This window comes from Corapipo altera, unplaced genomic scaffold (assembly GCF_003945725.1).
Source record: "Corapipo altera isolate COAL_440 unplaced genomic scaffold, ASM394572v1 55, whole genome shotgun sequence".
NCBI lineage: Eukaryota > Metazoa > Chordata > Aves > Passeriformes > Pipridae > Corapipo > Corapipo altera.
In genome coordinates, this window is record NW_020884882.1 from 6,705,572 (window position 1) to 6,726,035 (window position 20,464).

The window sequence follows — 20,464 nt, forward strand, 5'->3', positions numbered from 1 at the left end:
ATTTTCCTTTAAAAGTTTCCAAAAATAGGCCTGTGTCTTGGCCAGGGTGACTGCATCTGTAATTAGCTATGGAAAGTGAGTGTCTTGGCAAGGCTGGCACATATGCAGCCACGCAGAAATGCTCAGCATCCCTGGTGAGGATGTCGGGATGTGGGACCTTGGAGTCATCTGTACTGGCAAGCTTTAGTGGCAGAGGGAGTGGAGGAGCCTCTGTCCTGCTGGATGGAGTTGGGCTTACCACTGCCACACTTGGTTTCCTGGGGTAAGGTCATGGATGTGATGGTTTATATGAGAAATAAGCAAAGTCCTTTAAAAAGACTCAAAAACCTGAAAACTGCACCTCGCCTGTGTGGCCTGTGCCAGGTTATTCCCATCCTGCGCAATGGATGGGAACTTCCCAAATTGATTTCTTCATTTATTTCTCCAGGGTTTCTCCATGTTACTCTCCCTCTCTTTCTGGTGTGTTTATGAGCCTCAAGGGATCTTGTTTTTACGCTCAACGTCTAAAATTAAAGACGTGTTTCTCTCTAGCAGGTGAGATGAACGCTCCCTGTCTCAGCTGGGGGTTTCCTTCCTGCCTCTCCTTCCCTTCTCCAGTCTGCCGGCGGGAGAAGTGTGAGCCTGCGGCTGGAGCACATAACCTGGGAATGAGATTCCTGGGCTCTCCCAGGGGGATGAGTCAGCTTCAATGCGGGATGTGTGAGCTTTGGCTTCTTCCTGCAAGGGCTTGTTGTTTTAAAAGAGGACAAAAATTGCTACCTTCAGCCTGGGAGTGGAGGAGCAGGGAATGAGGGGGGAAAATGTGCTTGCTCAAGCTTCAAAGTGTGGTTGGCCTTGGTGTCTAAGGGCACATATTAATCTGCTCCTTAATGTGGGATCCCTTCTGGGATGGGAGCATCTCCACTCAACTCTGCTCTCCTTTGGTTCCCTCCTTTCATGTACTGTTGCACTTGTGTGAACATCCTCACTGCTCTTCTCTGAAAGCCTTGGCTATAAACCCATCCCAAATCTCCAAGTTTATGATGTTTTGCCTGAGACTTGGCCCACTACGCATTTCTGAGTCAGTGCCAGAGGTGATACTGCGTACCTGCAGACCCGGGGTATTTTTGCAGTGTCTAATGAGCTTCAAGTGTCACCCTCAGTGTCCCTGCCATGGGTGGCAGCTCTCACTTGCCAAGGCTGTTGAGTCAAAACTGTTGTTTTTGACTCCCCTAACCTCCCTAATTCTGTTTGTGCTCAAAAGCAGGGAGAAAGAGAGAGAGCGAGCGAGCGTTTTTTAAATAGCTTGCGAGTTTCTGGTGTTGTTTTTCATCAGGAAAATGATAGTCGTATAGAAGCAATTAATTGGAGGAAAAGTTTATGGTAATAAATGTCAAGAATGTTTCAAGGATGGTTTGGATGAAATACATTTTTTTTTTATCAAACCTCCCAGCAAAAACAAAAACCTTGCCCTATTTTGAACCTTGCCAGAGAAACAACTACAAAACTTCAATTTTCTTTCTTTTTCTTTTTTTTTTTTTTTTTTTGATGTGTGAGTGTGTAACGTTTAAGTGCTTTTTTCCCTGTTCAGCCTGTGCTCCTTAAACAAAAGCATGTGTTTTCCTGGCTCGGCTCCCTCGAGGCAGCTCTGTTGGAGTGGAGGGCAGGGTCTGTAGAGGTGATGGCTGCACAAGTCCAGGCAAGTCCTGGTTTTTGGCAGGAGCTGGAGTTCTCTCTTTTTCCAGGGCGGGGGTGGACTGTGGTCAGTTCCCTTCTCCTGCCTGTGTCCCTTTCTCCTATGTGCCTTCTGTGGGTGGTGATGCCTGCAGCCAAAAGGAGGAGCAAGCTCGAGGCATGCGTGGAATACTTTGATATCCTGGGGCAGAAGGTGATAAAGGAAAGAATTAAAGCTTCAGAGTGATGTTAGAGCCTTGGCTGCCTCTCCCCTAGCAGCCATTGCCTGCGGCTTTGTGGGCTGTTGGTAACCCTGCCGTGCCTCTTGCTCCCTAGAGCTTGGGGAGATTGGCATGAAAACAATGACATTTTATAGGGGAGATGATTTCCTAGTGGGGATGTCTGTTTCTGTGCATGGTCTGAAATGTCCCTGGGGTGCTGTGGCTGTGTGAATCTGCCAGGGAACTCTCCTCACCCCAGAGCGGCCGAACCCTGCTGTGTGCTGCCTTCCCGCCGCAGCCATACCTTTGGCCCCAGCTGTGGGGCTCAGCACTGGTGTGTTTTTCATAAAGGCTCTTAATCACATACAGGATGTTTCTGTTTGTTCAAGCAATGAAATCACACAAACAACCCACCCCCAGTTTGGCTTTCGCAGAGCATCAGCTGCTCAACCCAAGTCCTCAGCAGAGCCGGAGCAATCCTCCCCTCTCCTCCTCCAGCTCTCGACCCAGCAGTGCGGCAAGAGCATGCCTTTCATGTTGTGGACATGCCCTGGAAAACTGCCCAGCACTGGGGATGGGATTAGATTAGGGTTGGGAGCTGGGGCTGACTCATTGCTGGGGCTTGTGCTTGGCCGAGCCAGAGCCAGTGACAGCGTCTCGCGGGAGCTGGGAGACTGGGAGACCTCGAGCTGGGGCCAGCCCTGAATTCTGGGGGTTGGGTTGCAGGCAGGCTCCCTGCAAGCTCCAGTGCCCCCTCAGACCCTCTCCGAAGAGAAGCACGGTTGCTTTTTGGAGAGGTGGGAGATGGGTTACAGGCGTCATCTTGCTCCTGGGCGCTGGGATTGTGTGTTTTTGCATTACCCCAAGCACTCGGTCCCGGATGGGGACATTGCAAACCTGCCACTGTGTTGTCGTCTTTCGCTTTGGGCTTTGTCCTTTGTGGTATTGAGCAGAAGGAGAACAGGAATGTGTCAGGATGGATTGAAATAAAAAAACCACCCTGACTTTTCTCACTCCTGTTGCGTGCATTGGTCCCATGGCTGCCGTTTCCATGGCAAAGCAGCGGGCCCGTAACCCAGCCCGCCCCGTGCTCCTCGTAGTTTGGAGGAGCAAAAATCCTCGGAGACGACAAGAATAATTTAACGAGCCATTAACAAGAGTGGGGGAAAACACCGGAGGAGCTGGATCAGGGTCGGGGTGGGGGCGCAGGGAGGCAGGGCTGGCTTTTGGCAGGGAGCGGGTCACGTTGGCAGCCTGCTCGCCTCGCCTTCGATGTGTTGTGAAGTTTTGGAGGTTGCTTGAAAAGTGTCTGGGGAGCGGTGGCGAGCCAAGCGGGCCGCGGGCCAGCTCGCAGCTAAACATGTTGTTGTGTAAAATTGCAGTCAATTAATTTAAGACCTGCCAATTTCAACTGCAAAGCGCTAGGAGGTTCTGTCAAGTTTTCAATGGGATAAAAAGGGGGAAGGGGGGGATTAGTTTTCAGCACTTGGAAGGGCAAATAGTGATCCTCTGCCCAAGCCTGCAAAGCACCTCCTCCTCTCTGCTTCTTTTACTGGTGGTAAACTCAGCTGCCAGTGGTGTTAAAAGTCCTTCTGGTGTGTGGTGTCAGGGATGAGATGGCTTAAGGATGACACCTAGAACCTGATGAGGTGCTGATGACCATTTAAGGGCTTGGGGAGGCACTGGCTGTGGGGGGATGACCGACTCCCCTTTGCCTTTGCAATACTTCTCCTCCAAAGCCCTGTGGTGAGCATCCCCTCTCTGGCATCCCCAAGGTGATCTTCCCCAAACTTATCCAGTCTTACAAGACTGCAGATCCTTGGCACATTGGGCAGTGCACTGACTGTCTGAAATAGCAGGGGAGCTGGAAAATGCTCAGGGCAGACGCAAGAGATACCCTGTTGTCCCCTGCATGCAGCCCTAGTGGTCAGAACTGTCACTCATGATGAGTTGCATAGTCTGGGACTCACCATGCAAAAAGACAACCTGCCACGGAGAGCTGACAGCCAAGTGGGACTCAGTGCCTGAACCCCAAAAAGGCTTGCCCCTCCTTTTTATGGTGGCAGTGACGTGGTACTGCTCTGCACAGAACCCCTCTTGGCGCCCCTGGTAAGGGGACTCTGGCTGGAAACTGGGCTGGTTTTTCGCTCTGGTTACAACAACCTTCATTGGAAACGTGTTTCCTGGGTTCTGGAGAGCATGTGTTTGTATGTGCATCTGCAAGCTGTCTTTTTCTTGGCTTTTTTTTCCTTTCCTTTTCTTGTTATTTTTTTCTTGTTTTACAGCTTAGTGAAACTTCTGAGAAAGTGCAGCTCTGCTGTGAGTAAGAGTCATGAGACTGGTGGGGCGAGTCAGCTTCAGCTGTTCCCCTTGGGCTGCCGAGGGCTGAGCTCCTTCTTGGGGCTGCTTGAGCTGGACACTTGTGCCTCTCTGGCCATGCCTCAGCTTCTCCCTCTCCTTAACCCAGCTTGCTTTTCCATCTCTAAAAACACCATAGCCTAGATTTACACGCGTCTGTGCGTGTGTATGTGTGTGTGTGTGTGTGTGTGTGTGTGTGCGTGTCCTTTCTATGGTCTCATCTCTGGGCTTTTGCTGTCACCTCTACCATCACGGCTCTGTGTCCTCAGGACACCCTCTCCAACCACTATTGCTTTCTATTTTGTCACCAAAGGGTGCAAATCTGCATCTCCCAGATTCCTGGGGCTCTGAATCAGCTGTGTATCCCGCCACGTCCAGGGGTTTGTGCTTATGTGTGCAAGGGCTTTGCTCAGCGCTTGTGTGTGTGTGATGGAGCTGCTGCATGTCCCTGCAGGGCTACAGACTGGCTGCTCCTTGTTGCTGGCAGGAGAAGGGATTTGGAGGCAGGTCCCTCTAGAGCCAGGCTCTGCCGCGTAGGCACTGCTGTCTGCGGACTTCCCCAGAATATATTAAGCGTAATTTCCTCCTGCTTTGCAGGAAGCTTGTTAATATTTCACTGGGGCATGGGGGCAGCCTGCAAAGCCCGCGCTTCAAAGGAGGGCAGCTTTCAGCAGCTCTGGGGTTAGCTTTTGGTGTTTCCAGCTCCTGCTGTAACTCGTTCTGTGGTTTCGAAAATAGGTAAAAAAAAATAGCAACCACCCAGCAGTGGAAGAAGCCCAGGCAAAGCCCACCTTTGCATGTTCCTGCCTTGCTGAGCTGGGTTGTGGCTCTACTGTCTGCTCCACTCTACTCTTCCTGCGCTGACATTTCGGGAAAAAATTGTAAATTCACTATAGTTAAGGGAAAAGGACTGTCTGGATGCTTTGTGAGCCTACTTGGGTTTGAAATGGCTGGAAGGGGCGCAGTGCAGCCTGGCTGTGCCCTACTGCTGACAGCATGGCACTTAGGCAGGGCTTGCAGGTGGGCTGAGAAGGGTTTCTCTTCCCAGAAAGGAGCTTTTTGGGAATGACTTTTGGGGAATTACTTTTGCCTGGTCCTGGACTCCACAAATCGGAGCAGGATTGGCCCTCCAGGAGCAATAACAGAAGAATTACTGCATTGCATGGGCGTCTTTATGTGTTTTTTAAACTGTGCCTCCTAATTATAAATAATGGCTGTGATATGAGATATGATTATGATGGATGGTGATTCTGTATTCCGTGTGCATTAGCAGCTTTAACCTTGCCGGGGTAATTATGTCTCATTTCAAATTCTGATACTATTTATTTGAGGTAGGGGACTGGGAATTTAATTTTTACTGCTTTGTCTTTTAGTATTATTATTATTTGAAAAGGATACCTTTGCAAAATTGTTTTTTAATCATTCCCTCCAGTTGGCAGCACCAGTTCATTAATATTTTCAGTGCCCATGTGGGGCTGTTTTGCAAATGTTTGGAAAGGTAGATGTTTTGGGGGAATGTGAAGCTGAGGGCTGATGTACAGGAGAGGAGCTTTTCCTTCAAGATGCTGGTGTGCACCCCGCTGGCTTCAGTCTTTGCAAGGCAGTTACCTTTGGCCTTTGGCACTGGCTGCTGCTGCTGCTGCTGACCCATGTGCCTCTGCCATCCTGGACTCCCTCCTTGCACGAGGTCTCTGGAGGTTCAGGAAGGGCTGAACCATCGTCTTGCCCACCCCTCTCACTGTCTTTGATGGCACATTTAATTAAAAACCACATCAACCCGAAGATTGTGCACGTGGTCCTTAATCAGTTTGAAGTCTCTGTGAGAATAAAGTAATTATACTACTCGTTTGGTTACAGTAATTAAAACTTTAATTAACGTCATTTCCCACCCCTTGGCCTCCCTTTACAGATACTCAGGCATGTGATGGGTGCCTGCCAGGGTTGCATTTCAGGATAAGGCTCCTTATCTAGGGACTGTGTGCCTGTCCCATCTCTGCTCCCTCCAGCACTGGGCCAGTGACCCTTGCCCAGCATTCTCCAGGCTGCTCAGTGCCATGTGGGAGCAGCTCCTTGGCTACTGTGCTGGCAAGTCCTGGTGGGTAGCAGCTCCACTTGAGATCCCCTGGAAGCAGTGGGAATGGTGGGAAGGGTGGTAGGTGTTCCTTAAAGATCTTCTGAGAACTTGGTTTTGAATGTGGCATGTGGTCTGGTCTTAGCAAGAGCTGGGCTTTCAGAGAGCAGCCCTGCATTCCCAGGAGTAATTTATTAAGGAGTTAGCTGGGATTTTTATTTTCCATTGCATGGACCTGCAAGAGCTGAGATCATACGGATTTATTGCTGAGTGCTATCACACCTGGAAAGCTCAGGGTAGGGTTCAGCCTCCCCGCGCCCTAGTTTATACCCCTGGGTGAGCCCTACCATCAGTGATGGGCTCAGTGTTGGCCAGTGGGACCCTGTGCTCCCTGACAGCCTTCAGAAGGGATTGCTGCTTGCAGAAGGGATTGCTGCCTGCAAAAGCGGGGCAGGGAGTTCTGCATCGGTGCCAAAGGAAATCCATGCCGTGTAAAACCTGAGCTCTTAAATATCTTGAGCAGCATCCTCAGGGAAAGCAATCTCTGTATTTAAATCTTCTCAATCTCTCCTTCGAAATTGCTCCAGTGTGCAGACTGAAAAGCCTAATTTCCATCCTGGTTTTGAACAGAGAACCCACTGCAGAGAAGTGGTTTTCTTCACTCTGAGTTCTGCATGGAGGGGAGTCACAGCCCCATAGCTTTCTGCTGGCTTTGTGAAGACATAGAGGAGGCTGTAGTGTAACCAGGGATGTGGCTTTCCAGGTTGGAAATGGTGTAGGAGGGCCAGGTTTAGGGTGTGGGAATGAAACCTTAAAATATGAATGAAAGGGTATTTAGCAAGCACATTGAGAGCTCAAGGCAGAGTGAGTGAGAGGGCCTAAGTCAATTGGAAGCAAAATATTTGCAGGCACTCTGGTGTGCTCAGCGTGAAGCCAAACTCAGCTGGCTGTTATCATAGGTATCACTGGCCATGGAATGTTGGAGGATTTCTTCTCTAATCTTGAAAGTGCTTGTGTTTAGAGCAAGGACTGTTTCATGAGGAAAGGTGGAACCTGGAGTTTTGATCATGGCATGTCGATAGTGGAGCTGTTGATCTAAAGAAGTGAAAAAAAAAAGGAAAGGAAAGAAAGGTGTGACTAACTTTCTACCTTCTCCTGATGTCATGGGTTACAATCCCATGAAGTACATTGTGTGATGTATGATCTTGTCATTGAATCTGTAAGAAATTCAGGCTGCCCGGTCCCGCTGACTGTTGGGTGTTATTATTTAATGTCACTGTGCCCTGCATATTTAGACCCTGCTCATTTGTTGCTTATCAGCTTCTCCTGGGCAGTCTGGTGTGATTTGACCATGGAGACAAAACAGTAGAAGAGCCCAGTGCTGCAGTAACAAGAGGCCTGATTGGTAGAAAGGGATTAAAGCTGGTGTCAAACAGGTGAAGCCAAATCCCCTTTGTGCAGTCAGTGTTGTCCTTCTCCCTGGGTGGAGGTGAAAGGGCAGTGAATTTCGTTCCTGCTATACCCCTCTTGCTGCAATATGTTGCTGCAGCAAATGGCTTTTGGCTCTCATGCTGTCGAAATAGTAGCTAGTGCACTTATGTGGCTGGAGCTGAACGAGTGGGGAGCTGCTGAGATGGGGATGCAGAAGGCGTTGGATTCTGATGGCACGAGCCATGATGCCTTGCACTGGCAGCCTCCCTGAAACAGGGGCTTGGCTGGTGCTGAATCTGAGTGTGGGGCTGCTGGGGTGGACACTGGGGTGGGCGGGGACCTGATCAGAGAGAGTACCCTGAAACAGTTTCCCCCTTAGGGTATGTCCCTCCACAGCCCTCCTCTATGTTGGCTTTTCTTGTCACTGGCTCCTCTCTTTGCAAGACCGACAGCCCCTGCCTAGTCCTCAGGCAGCTCCTCTCTCACTGCTGTGTTGTTTAGGGACCAGGAAGGAAACAGCTATTTTCCTGGAGCCAAGAGGGGAGGAAGGATCCAGCTGATCTCCAGCTGTGCTGCAGCCCTGGGAGCTCACACTTCCTCCCTGCTGTGTCCCTGGTGACGCCCTGATACCTCCTCCCTGCCTTTTTCCCCTGTAACGGGGAGGGTCCCTAACACTGCTGGCAGGCAGCAAGGCTTTGAGCCCCTGGCCATGGCTCCATGTCCCCAGTAGCCAGAAGTGTGAGGGTGGTGGGACAAGCCTTTGGCATTCACGTCGGGGTTATTTTGGTCTGGTTGCATGGGCAAGAATCTTAGTGAGGCTCAGGAAAGAGGATTTATGCTGCCCTGTAGGGCTGAGCAGCATCATTAAGAGGTAAATAAGTGATGCTTAGGATTTGCAGAAGAAATATCAACTTCCAAGCTGTGGAGAGGCTAGGGATGGCAGCTCTGGGTCTGCACTGCTTGCTGGATGGGGTGATGGGCTGTGTGTCAGGGGAACCAGTAGCCAAGGGTTCAGGCTGGTCCCCATGGGACAGAAGGATGTGTTCTCCTTGGTGGAGCCAGTGCCTTGGCAGTGGAGAAGATGGCTTTTGTCTGGAAAACTCAGTATTGAGTCCTTCAGGTGAGAGCTCAGTATTGAGCCCTTCCCAGGGCCTTCTCTGGTTTAGATATTAACTCGCCCCAGGCTGGTCACGTGCAGTCTGAGTCCTGTGGGAGCCGGGAGAGTGACACATTACCCTGGCTTCATTCATGCCATTCATGCCTGGGGCCTGCTGGGACACTTGGGATGCCTACTGTAATTAATGAACGAGGGAAAAAATAATCTAGTATTTCTGTGATGTGCTTTGCCCTTCACTGCTATCACCCAGGGTGTTATTTTTACATAAAGAGGAACTGTGGGATGCAGTGAGAAGATCCCCATTACATTTTGCTTTGCTTTTTCTGCCCTTATGTTCTGTTTTGCAAGGCTAAAATTCCTTGCCTGTCCATTATAGGGCTCTCCTACCTCCACAGCTCTGTTCTTTCTTCTCAGGGCTTGAGAAAAACAGCAGGACCCTCTTGCTTGCCTGTGTTCCTCTCCCTCAAGTGGGACATTTCTGTGATGGGATGGGGTGCTGGGATTTCACTGGACATTTGTGCTGGAATGGGCACAGTTGGGTGCAGGCTCTGTGCTGCTGAAGGAGTAGTTTTGAGGTGCTCTGTCGCTCCCACCCCAAGGAACTGATGTCCTGGCAGTTCCTGTGCTGCTCCCAGGGACACCCTGGAACTCCAGTCGGTTCTCTTTAGCCTTGGAGGCAAAGTCCTTCCATTGCATGCAGAGTGTGCAGCGTCAGTGGCTCTGTGCAGAGGTTAAGTTGCATCACTGTCGCTTGGCTGACAGTCAGCAAAGACCAAGGACTGCCACCCTGCCGGGCCATGGCATCACATGGAGGGGTCCCTGGGGTCCCCTGTCCTCTGCCTGCCCTCCCTGTGCCACTCAGCAGCTGCCAGCACCTCCCACCCGGTCCCCGCAGCCCCTGGGGCAGCGGCTGCTCATTGATTTGCTTGTCGGGTCCCCCTCTGACTGCCTCAGCCCTGAGCGATGCTGATTGGGAAATAATTGCAATAATAATAGAGATATTTTGCTCCTGAGTGACTAGACGATATGAACTGGGCTCTGAGCCAAGAGGGTTTTGAAGGGCAAAGCTGAGAAATCAATGGCTTGAGACTGCTGGAGCAACCGTGGGGCTGGGGGGGCTGGGACCTGGGGCTTTACTGGGGAGAGAAGTGGGGCAAATGCCTTAACCCATCTCACCTCGTGTGGCTCCCAGGGAGTAGGGTGACTTTAATTCCTCCCACCACTTTGTTATATCCATTAGTTCCTTCTGCACCTGTGTTTGACTCTGTCAAAGGTGCTCCTCCTGTGCAGTACCCTGGCACTTGCTCCCTCTTTCCAGCAGTTCAGTTTTGGTACAAAAGGATGGAAAGGATTTTTCTGACAGCATCTTAGTTCTGTCAGAATTGCTGAAACAGGGTATTGGGCTGTACTTCCTGTCCTGCTGATGGAGCAATGGTGGCAGACCTGGTGAGGAGAGATTTTGGGAAGGTTTGTAGATGGTGGGTGAGGAGCTGGTCAGTCCTGTGCTGTGCCATGCCATGCTGTGTGGGCTGGTTCTGGTTTGGCTGGCTCTGCTGAGCCCACTTGGCTTAGGGAAGCATCACTCATGTGGGTGGCTGAACAAGAGGAAAAGATGGAAATGAGTTTAAATGAAAGAAAAAGGTGGTTGAGGAGTTTTGGGGAAGGTGGTGCTGTTTTTTGGGGGCCTGCTGAGCAGGGTTACCCCACTGCCTCCCTCTCTCTTCTCTTTCCTAAGGCAAACCCCAGCACCTTCACCCAATTCCCACCCCACCTGCCTGTAAAGATGCAGTGAGTGCATCTGTCCTCAGCCCACGTGGCCAAGCTCAGGATACTGCCTGGGGATGGCACACCAGCAGTAATGTGTGCTTTGAAACCGTCTGTGAACCAGTGTCACATCTGCCAGGGTTGGCTGGCATTTGTTGCTGTTACGAACATTGATTTAAATTAAGTATCTCCTTGTTTTTTGCTTTATTATACCGATATGATTAAAGTCCCAATATTCTCTGACTCCGAGCAATGTCGGGCTCAGGACAAAAGCCTTGCTTGTATTCATCTTTACCAAGTGAATGGGTTTCACTGAATGCAATCGGGGCAGCTCACCTTGCTCATTGGCAGGTTAGTGATGAGGCAGGAGCATCCCAACCCTGTGTGAGGGGCCAGTGAAACCTTCTCCTGCCGGGAGAGGAGGCCAGGAGGACAGGACCTGGCTTTGCAGCTGCCTGCCTGTCTGGTAGGAGGCATGTGTCTGATCCTGGTACATTCCTGCACAGGCAACTGGTGGGGTGGCAGAGAGAGTGGCCAGCCAGCTGGGGGGAACAGGGGTGCTGGCTGCCAGCCTGCCCTGCATAGCTGGGATATTTCTGCAGGGCCCATCCTGTTACCAGTTCCAGGAGAGAGTCCTTGCAAGATGTATCCCCAAAGCCCTGCCCATGGCCCTGCTACCAGCTGCCTTACTCTTCCTCTGGGTGCCTGGCTCCTGCCCTGTGGAACAGAGCAGCTGTAGGGTGAGCCCTGGTAAAGCGTGGTGCAGGCAATCCCGGTGATGATTTCCTTGTTATCTGAGCAAAACTGGAGGTGAATCCTTATCCCCCTGGACACTGAAGTTTGGTAACGATACAGTGGGAAGGAGCAGGAGCCACTGCCTTCTCCTGCCTGCTCTTGACCCCTGGCATGCCAGTGCCCTCCTCTCCAACAGTACCCAGCTCCCTGTCCCCACCGGGTGTGCCCACAGGACAGATGATGCCATGGCCCCGCAGCTGCTCCTGGCCCTGCCTGTTGCTGCACCTTCCTCAGTGTGGGGGAAAAGAGGAGTGTGTGTCCCCCCAGAGCAACTGATCCAGGAATTTCATTTAAACCCCTTGCCTTCTTTGGAAACTGGAGAGGCACATGTGGGTGGCAGCTGCTGGTCCTGGGGGAATGGCTGGCAGGGGAAGGCATGTGGAGGGACAGCTGGTGTCCCTATCCCTACACTGCTTGGGGTGAGCCCAGGCTGTGTGCCATGAGGGGCTGTGCAGGCTGACACTTTAGGGGAGTCACTTTCCCCACCAGCCCCACTGGCGGGACACGAGTGATACATTTTCCAGCTGTAGGCTTGTCAGCGTGGTGCTGTGTGACACTACGTGGCAGCTGTCACCTCTGCCCTGGGCCCTCTGTTGCCTCTTGGAGGTGGCCCCATGATTTGGAGGGTGAGCTCTGCCAGGACCTGCTGTTCTTCTGGTTACATTTGCCCTATGCCTTTTGGGTGGATGGTGCCAAAATCAAAGCAGAATGTTGGGGGCATTAGCATGGCCCCACTCTCATGGAGAGGGGATGCACACTCACTGATTTGGGTGTGGGAGCCTGGGACTTAGGTGGTGCCTCAGCCGTGAGCAGCAGTGGCATGGGGAGGGGAAGGTTTCAGTTCTGGGGCTGGACTCTGCCCTCCATCCATGTCAAAGCTTTTTCCTCCTCCCAACTCAGGGATGTGCTGTGGAGCTGGACAAAGGTGGGACAGGGACCTCGTTCCAGCATCCTCTCCTCACAGCCTTGTCCTGTCCCTGCCTGCTCAATCTCTGTCCCCAGTGGACATCCCTGGGGCTGGGGAACTCTCTGCTTTCCCCAGTTCGTGTTGAGAGGGAAGAGGGGAGGCTTTGAAATGCACTCCCGTAAATAAGCCTTTCTTTCACGCTGCCCGTCGGCACCGTGCGAGCCCCGTGGAACTGGAAAGGGTCCCCGTGAAAAGGCTGCCGAGTGTGTTTCAGGCAGATAAGTCCCTGCCTTTGAAGTGTGGCAGGCGGGCAAAAGCGCCCTCCTCTTGTAGCTGCTGCCAGCCGCTGCGAATTAATCACAGCCCTGCACAGATAAGAGTACAAAGCCTGGCTGAGCACTTCTCCTGCCCAGAGGAGGGGTCTGCGGGGGACTGCCTGGGACTCAGGATGGGGGCTTGAGAGCCTGGAGGTGAGGAGATGTTACACGGGGGTGGGAGAGCCTGTGGCTGCGCCCCCTCTTCCTGGTGGTGGGTTTAGGAGGTGTCCCCTGTGGTGAGAGGGGGTCTCTTGTGGACCTTCTCTATGTGCCTCCAAGCACGTGGTTTTGGTCCTGCAGGGAGCCAGTGGCCCACCCCAGCAACTCCCAGACCCCAACCAGACGTCTAATGGCACATGTGAAATCCAAAAGCAGCCTTGGCATGTCTGCAGCTGCCTTCCCTCTCCGGCTGTGTGCTTTCTCCCTCTCCACCTGGTGTCCCTGGCCCAGGGTGAGCTGTAAAGCCCTGTCATCCACTGCCATCCTCCTCTGGACCCGCTGCCAGTGCTGGCTGACTACCAGGTCATGGCTGCTGCCTGTCTTTCCAAAAATGGGCCCTGGGGAGGTGTTCCTCTCCGCCTTGTGCCCATTGCTGGTGGCCATAAGGATGTTGGGAGATTTGCCCCATGGCAGTTTGGACAGTGATTATGGCAGTAGGGAGGTGCCTCCTTGCCTGGACAAGCCTCAAGGGTGTCTTTCCCAGGGGAGAAGCATCCTGCAGTGGATGATTTTTTAGCGAGGCGAGTGCTCTCTTCCTCCTAAACCTTGTATGGGATGGCAACTCCTTTCTCCAGCCCAGAAAAGACCATGTCCAGGAACCTTCTCCATATCTCCTGGTAGAGGACTTTGCATCTGCCCAGCTGGGGCGTGCTGTGCATGGTCACTCATTGCACCGGGGTCCCTGGGGGTTGGGGTGTTGCAACCCATCCTTTCCCTCATCCTTCCTTTGCCAGGGTTCTCAGCTTATGGGGGTCCAGGTCCTAATCCCTCCCTCTTCAATTATGCTGGGTGCTCACCCTGTGGGGTGGGCTCTGTGCTTGGGCAAGGAAGGTGTGCACATGGGTTTCTGGCAGAACAGCCCCTGGACTTGCTTTGAGATGAATCACCCCAGCAGGGAGTTTATAATTTCATGCCTCTGGTCTTCTCCACGTACTTGCCAAGGCAGCAGCCCCACAAGTCGACCCTCGCCCCTACTCCTCTGTTTTGGTTCAGCCCTGGGATCCAGCTGCCCCCTGGGGCTCCTGCAGCCCCTGGCAGGAGGCAGCACTGCCGAGCTGCTGCCTGAAGCCAGCCCGAGGCAGGCAGGAGCGAGGGCAGGAATCCTGAGCGAGAAATTAGTGTGAGTAATTATTAGTATTGGGTAATTATATCAGCGTCAGGATGAGGAGAAAGGTTAATATGTTTATTTATTTATTTATTTATGGTAAATGTCTTTTCCCCCCAGTGGGAAGGCAGGCAGGGTGGGCAGGAAGGAGTGTGTTTCCGAGGGGGGCTGCTCTGATTAAATTGCATCCTCTCCTCCTTCCCCTGCCCCCAGCTACCCTGTGGCTGCAGGGAAGGGGAGGAAAGTGGTCCCTCACGGTGTCTGTAGGAGATGGGAGGCACCTTGTGCATCCCTTGTGCTGCTCTGCCATGTTATAATCCAAACAGCCCATCCTCATGCCAGCCAGGATGGGTAAATTCATGTTGGGCTAATCCCACTGAAAAGGCCCTGACACTTGGGTTCCCACCTCTTATCTGCATGGCATGGCTACTGTGGGCAGTTAGGTCCTGCTTGGTGTGGGATAATGCTGGGGTCTGTCTGCTGTAGATGGAGTGGCATTCCTCAGGAGTCAGGATTGGGACCAGCACCATTTAACATCTTTGTTGGTGGCATGGACAGTGGGATTGAGTGCACCCTCAGCAAGTTTGTTGATGACCTTGAGCTATGTGTTGTGGTTTATATGCTGGAGGGAAGGAATGCCATCCAGAGGGACCTTGACAGGCCTGAGCGGGGGCCTGTGGCCTGTGTGAACCTCATGAAGTTCAACAAGGCCCAAGTGCAAGGTCCTGCACCTGGGTCAGGGCAATCCCAAGCACAAATATAGGCTGGGCAGAGAATGGATCTAGAGCAGCCCTGCAGAGAAGGGCTTGGGGGTGTTGGTTGACAAGATGTCAGTGTGCACTCGCAGCCCAGAAAGCCGACTATGTCCTGGGCTGCATCAAAAGCAGAGTGGCCAGTAGATCCAGGCGGGGGATTCTGCCCCTCTGCTTTTGTAAGAGACCCAACCTGCAGCGCTGTGTCCAGCTCTTGGGCCCCCAACATAAGAAGTGATGGAGTGAGTGTTGGAGTGAGTCTGGAGGAGGCCGTGAAGATGCTCAGAGGGCTGGAGCACCTCTGCTATAGAGACAGGCTGAGAGAGTTGGGGTTTTTCACTCAGGAGAAGAGAAGGCTTTGGGGAGATCTTAGAGTACCTTCGTGTCCCTAGAGGGGCTCCAAGAGAGCCGGAGAGGGACTTTTGAGAAGGACGTGGAGTGACAGAACAAGGGGTGATGGCTTTTAACTGAAAGAGGGCAGATTTAGATTAGGTATTAGGAAGAAATTCTTCACTATGGAGGTGGTGAGTCACTGGCACAGGTTGCTCAAGGGAGCTGTGGGGATACCCCATCCCTGGGAATATTCAAGGCCAGGTTGGATGGGACTTGGAGTAACCTGGTATAGTGGAATCAGGGAATTGGAACATGGGGGTTGGAACTAGATGATCTTTAAGCTTCCTTCCACCCAAACCATTCTATGATTTCGTCATACTATGGAGGAGCATCAGGATGCATTTCCTGACCATGAGCTAACTCAGAATCTCCTTGTGTGCCCTGCACTTTGGCAAACCAGAAAACAACTTGATTACCATGTCTTCCAAATTTCATTTTCCTGAATCCCAAACTCACCTACAGAGTATCCTTAGCAGGGGGAGAGGTGCTAGAGAGAAGGGTTCTTGTGTGTGCACGGCATCCCCCCCGAGCATCCTGATGTGTGTCAGGCTGGGCTTCAGCCCCATTTGACTACTGAGAGTATTTTTAGGTTCTTCCTGGAGCCTCAAATTAACTGGAAGTGCTTCATGTCTGTTGTTTTTTTAATACATCTCTTTCTCTTTCCCAGCACTGCGCAGTGCAATAATGTAATGGGGAAATTACCCCGCTAGTTAAAAATTACTGCCAGTGCGACATCCAGCCATAGATCTATTTTAGAACCAGGGTAAAACTCTATTGATTATTCTGTGCCGCAACTGCGGCCCATAAAAGGATTGGAAAGGTGTGTTTGTCACATTGCCATAGTGAAGTGGGGAGATGCTGCCTTGCTGGGGAGGGGGGGATATTCCCTGTTACCCTTCCCTGGAGAGCTGGCTTGGACAGGACTTTGTAGGGGAGAAGCTGAGAGCTGGGAGGGGAGCAACCTGTGAGGAGATGTGGGGAGGCAGGGTTGGGCTCTGGGGGTGATGCTGGGTACTACTGAGCAAGGGACTCCGCAGGGCAGGTGTGCCACATGGCCCTGTACTACAGGTGTCAGGGGCTTGACCTCCTCTGATGTTCGGAGTAGGAACAAACATGGACCTGGGCAACAAGATACCCCTGCACAAAGGGCAGGCAGAGGCTTTAGGGACCTCTGGATTCCCCAGCATACAATGGTACCAAGTGTGGGGGTGATGGGGAGCAGAGTCTGTGCAGGGGTGGTAGCAAAGGATGCTGTGAAGTCGGGTGAGTACTAGGACCATTCTGGGTTGCGACAAAGGCTCTTCAGTCCTGTGAAGGGATATACAAGGGGTTTTTGGCTGTGCTGTGGGTTCTCAAGAATTAGCCTGGCCCTGCAAGCCCGGTCGCCACATCCCTGGGGAGAGGGCGGCCCCTTTGCTCACTGCTATGCAGGACTCATCTCTCTCTGGTTGCTCAGGGGTCTCTTTCTTAATTAAATACATTTGTTTTGTAAAACTGCCTAAAAATAATCCGGGGCTGGTGCATGCAGGAGGCTGGCAGTGAATCAAAGGCGCCGCTCTAATTAAATGGGCCCGGTTTGTTTGTGAGCCGCATACATTTCCATGCTAATCAGCTGCACACCGGGATCCTGCTTTCCCGACCCGTATCCTCCTGATTGGGAACTGTGCAAATGCTGGCAACAATTTATTGCAGAAGAGGGACGAGGTGGCTGGGATGCTGGAGTGGCTGCTGCGGGGGTGCAAGGCTGTACTGGGCCGTGGGAGCGGGTGCAATGACCAGGGCAGGGCTGTGGGATACACTTGGGGCGTTCTTCAAAGCAATGGATATGCCCCTCTGCTGTGGGAGGATCCTGAGTCCTGTAGATGGAGGTGCTGGACCAGGTCCCTGTGTGTGCCAGCAGCAGCACATAGCTGATCTTGGGCAGAGTTTGCGCTGTCTCGCTGGGCACGATGCTTCACTGCCTGCTACTGGGCTTTTTGCAGAATGTGCTGCTGGCATGATTCCCATCCCATCCCATCCCATAGGAGCAGACCAGACCCCCTGAGCCATTTCTCTGGCACTGCCTCCCTTGAGGCTGCCCTGTGCCCGGGGACAGCCCTAATATGGGGGTATCACAGTTGATGGCATGAACAGGAAGTATCTGCGGCTCGCAGGGGTGGCAATCAGGTTATGTCAAGTAGCAGAGCTGAGTGCAGAGCTCATACCCCTGTGTGGTGTGTGCCTCCAGCCCCGTGGTGCCTCCTGATGTGGTTATCGCTGGTACAGCCAGGAACTGGTGTACTTAGGAAGAGCTTTAACGTAATTGTGAGCCATAAGGGGATTAAATCCTTCGCTGTGTTCCTGCTCAGGGAACAAAGGCTCTTTCTGAACCTCTATTGACCCCAAACTTCCTTGAGACCCTCTTGACTTCCCCGGTCACGAGCCCAAGTGTTTTCCCTGATGGATGGGGAGATGCAAGCCCTGCCTGCGTGTGCCGCAGCGTCCTGCCTGTGATGTGCAAGCTGCTTCTGTCACTGCTGTGGCAAAATGAAGTTTGATGCTTTGCTGCAAGGTGGGGGCTCATTTGCTCCATGCTACAAGTTGGAGGGGCTTTGGGGCTGAGCAGCAGTGGGGGAGCAGGGCAGCATGTAGAAGGGTGCAGCATGAGAACCAGGGACTGTGGCCTCGCTCCCTGGAGGGAGATGAATGCCATCAACATGAATGTGATGCAAATGCACCAGACAAATGCAGTAAAGGGAAGAAGACATTGCAGTTTGATCTTCTGGAAAGGGTCAGGACGTTTGCAGAGCAGACACAACTTTGCCGTGCGACAGGGGCTGTGGCATGGCCACGCTGGTGTGGGACGGTGGGCAGCATCCCTAGTGGGGCACATTCCATATCCCACATCCTGGATGGGGGGTGAGGTGCCTGTGGGATCATGCTCACTCCTCCTTGCTCTTCCCACAGATCCTGGTGGACTTGCCAGCTGAGAGGAAGCACCAAGCTCTGCAGTACGAGAATGTTGTGGCCCATGAGGGCAGCTCCATCCTGCGAGACCTGGTGCTGAGCCCTGACCGCCAGCACATCTATGCCATGACTGAGAAACAGGTAAGAGCCCCCTCTGCTCTCCTGACTTAGCAGCTCACACTGCAGCTCCAGCCTATGGTCCTGTGTGCTGGGAAGCCTTTTGGGCAGCTCCCTGATGGGGTCTATCCTTTACTTCCTGGGAGTGGGGATGCCTAGAGACCCTCGGACAGCTCCTTCCTGCTCCTGTCTGCAGGGACTGGGGATCCCAGAGACAACTCCTCCCTGCTCCTCTCTGCAGAAACACTGTCCCAAGGCATTAATTGTTAGCAGCAGCTGCTTGAAATTCCCACGTTCCCTGGGGATAAGGGCTTCCTGACCCTTCCCTTTCTGCAAGGCCATAAACCTCCTCCCTGTTCTGACCATCCCCTCCTGAGCAAGAGTTTTATAGGCTAGCAGGAGATCCTTGCTTTAAACGACCTTTTCTCCTCTGGAGCAGTTGCTTTTGCATGACAAGGCAGAGGGGACACGGGGCTGGTGCAAACCCAGACCCCTGGTGTGCACCCCTTGGTCCCTGCCTCTGCTTGTGCTGAGCCAACTGGACGTACAGACCTAATCTGGATCTGGTGCTGCCATCCTGGCAGCGTGATCTGGGCTCATGATAGGAAGTTTTGGTTGTCTTTGTGGGCATTTGCTTGATTCACGACCTGTGGGAGAGCTGCTGGTGTGGGTTCATCTGTTGGTGGGATGCATTGGAGGGAGTGAAGCAGGTTCATGCCACTATGGTGGCACTTTGTGGTGCCAATGGGGACACATGCCATGCCTGGTGGGGTGACACAGGGTGGCTGTGCTGGAACATGGTGTGCCCGTGCCTCGCAGCACCTCAACTCCTCTGCCCAACCAGAGGTGTGTGCAGAGTGGGACTGTCAGCAGAGCTGGGAGTATAAAAGCCTCCTGGCTGCCAGCCTGGGGGCTTGGGAGGTGGAAGGATGCTGGAGCAGGGACATGGGTTTGTCTAGACAGCCCTGTGGGGACAGCAGAGCCCTTTCCTCTTTCTTCCCAGTGCTTGTCTCTGGTTTCTGCTCTGCTGCTGGAAGCATGTGGCTTTCCAGATGGGGCAGAAACTGCATTTTGGCTCCTCCATGCCACTGTCCTGGGCTGTGTTTCCATCCCTGGTTTCGTGTTTGTCCCAGGGGTGACTCAGCTAAGCCACCCCTCTGCGGGGGAGATGGTGAAGAATTGGATGCCGAGGGGGCAGTTATTCTGACCTAGACTGGGGGTCTTGACCTGGACTGGGAATCTCCCCCAGGGGCCACCACAGTTGGTGGGAGCTGGCACTTGTCTGTGTAATGCCTTTGTCACCACTTGCCTGAAGGAATGCCAGGGACAAACAAAAGGGAACACTACAGATATCCTCATCTGTATGCACCCCAGGGGGACTGGCTGGTCGGCTATCTCAGTCCTGTAGACATCACGCTGAGCCTGTGTCCTGCTGGGCTGTGAGGAGGGAGAACACCCCGGGTTTAGCCTTCAGGAGAGAAGTTTGCAAATTTTAATTAACGAGTGAGTCCTGCCCCATGGGAGCAGTGGGGAAACTGAGGCACAAGCATGGTGAGCACGGGCAGCTGCTCGGTGCTGCCGGCTCCTCGCAGCAGGCGAACAGGCAGCTCCCTGCACCCCCTCCCTGTCACCCCTCTTCTCCTCCCCTCTCCTTAATAAAGCCCACTCTCTTCCCTACTACGCTTGGTGTTATCAGAGTGCTGGTGGAAAGTAATTAAATGAACAGTTGTAACAGAGCTCGAAGGGCTTGGAGAATGAGGGGATTTTAATCAAATCTGGAGGAGCAATTAATAAAGAACTGGTAACCCTTTCGGAGCAGGCCTGCAGCAGCTGTGGGGTGCCCGGCCGGCACTGGGAGCCAGTGTGGGGCTGAGCCTGCACAGCCCACTCCCAAACCCTGCAAAGATGCAATGATGGAAGGAGCTTGGTTGGGGTAAAAGCATCTCTGGGGTGGATGTGTTGCCTACAAATGTGCTGCCTGGGCCTGGGAGAGGAGGGGGCGATGGTGAGGGGCTCAGCCTGCTCCCTGCTCCTGCCTCCTGCTAACGGGCCGGGGTGAGTCTGTGCTGGGTCTGTCTGTGGTAGCAAGGTGTGGGCACAACAGGGAAACACTCAGCCCATCCCCCTTCACTCTGTGCTGTTCCCTGCAGGTGACGCGTGTGCCGGTGGAGAGCTGTGAGCAGTATGAGAGCTGCGAGCTGTGCCTGGGCTCCCGGGACCCCCACTGTGGCTGGTGTGTCCTCCACAACATGTAAGTACCACAGGATTGTCCCTGGGGCCATGCCATCAACCTACAGT

The 20,464-nt window shown here is 53.0% G+C and overlaps 1 protein-coding gene across 4 annotated transcripts in view; it reads left to right on the top strand.

The window, feature by feature from the left end:
* PLXNA1 (plexin A1) overlaps positions 1-20,464 on the top strand; it is a 119,710-nt gene that overhangs the window by 32,630 nt on the left and 66,616 nt on the right. For all 4 annotated transcript variants that reach the window (XM_027640246.1, XM_027640249.1, XM_027640247.1 and 1 more), the window contains exons 4-5: positions 18,050-18,190; positions 20,317-20,417. In XM_027640246.1, the coding sequence (XP_027496047.1) occupies positions 18,050-18,190; positions 20,317-20,417 (242 nt within the window). The remainder of the gene's footprint in view (positions 1-18,049; positions 18,191-20,316; positions 20,418-20,464) is intronic.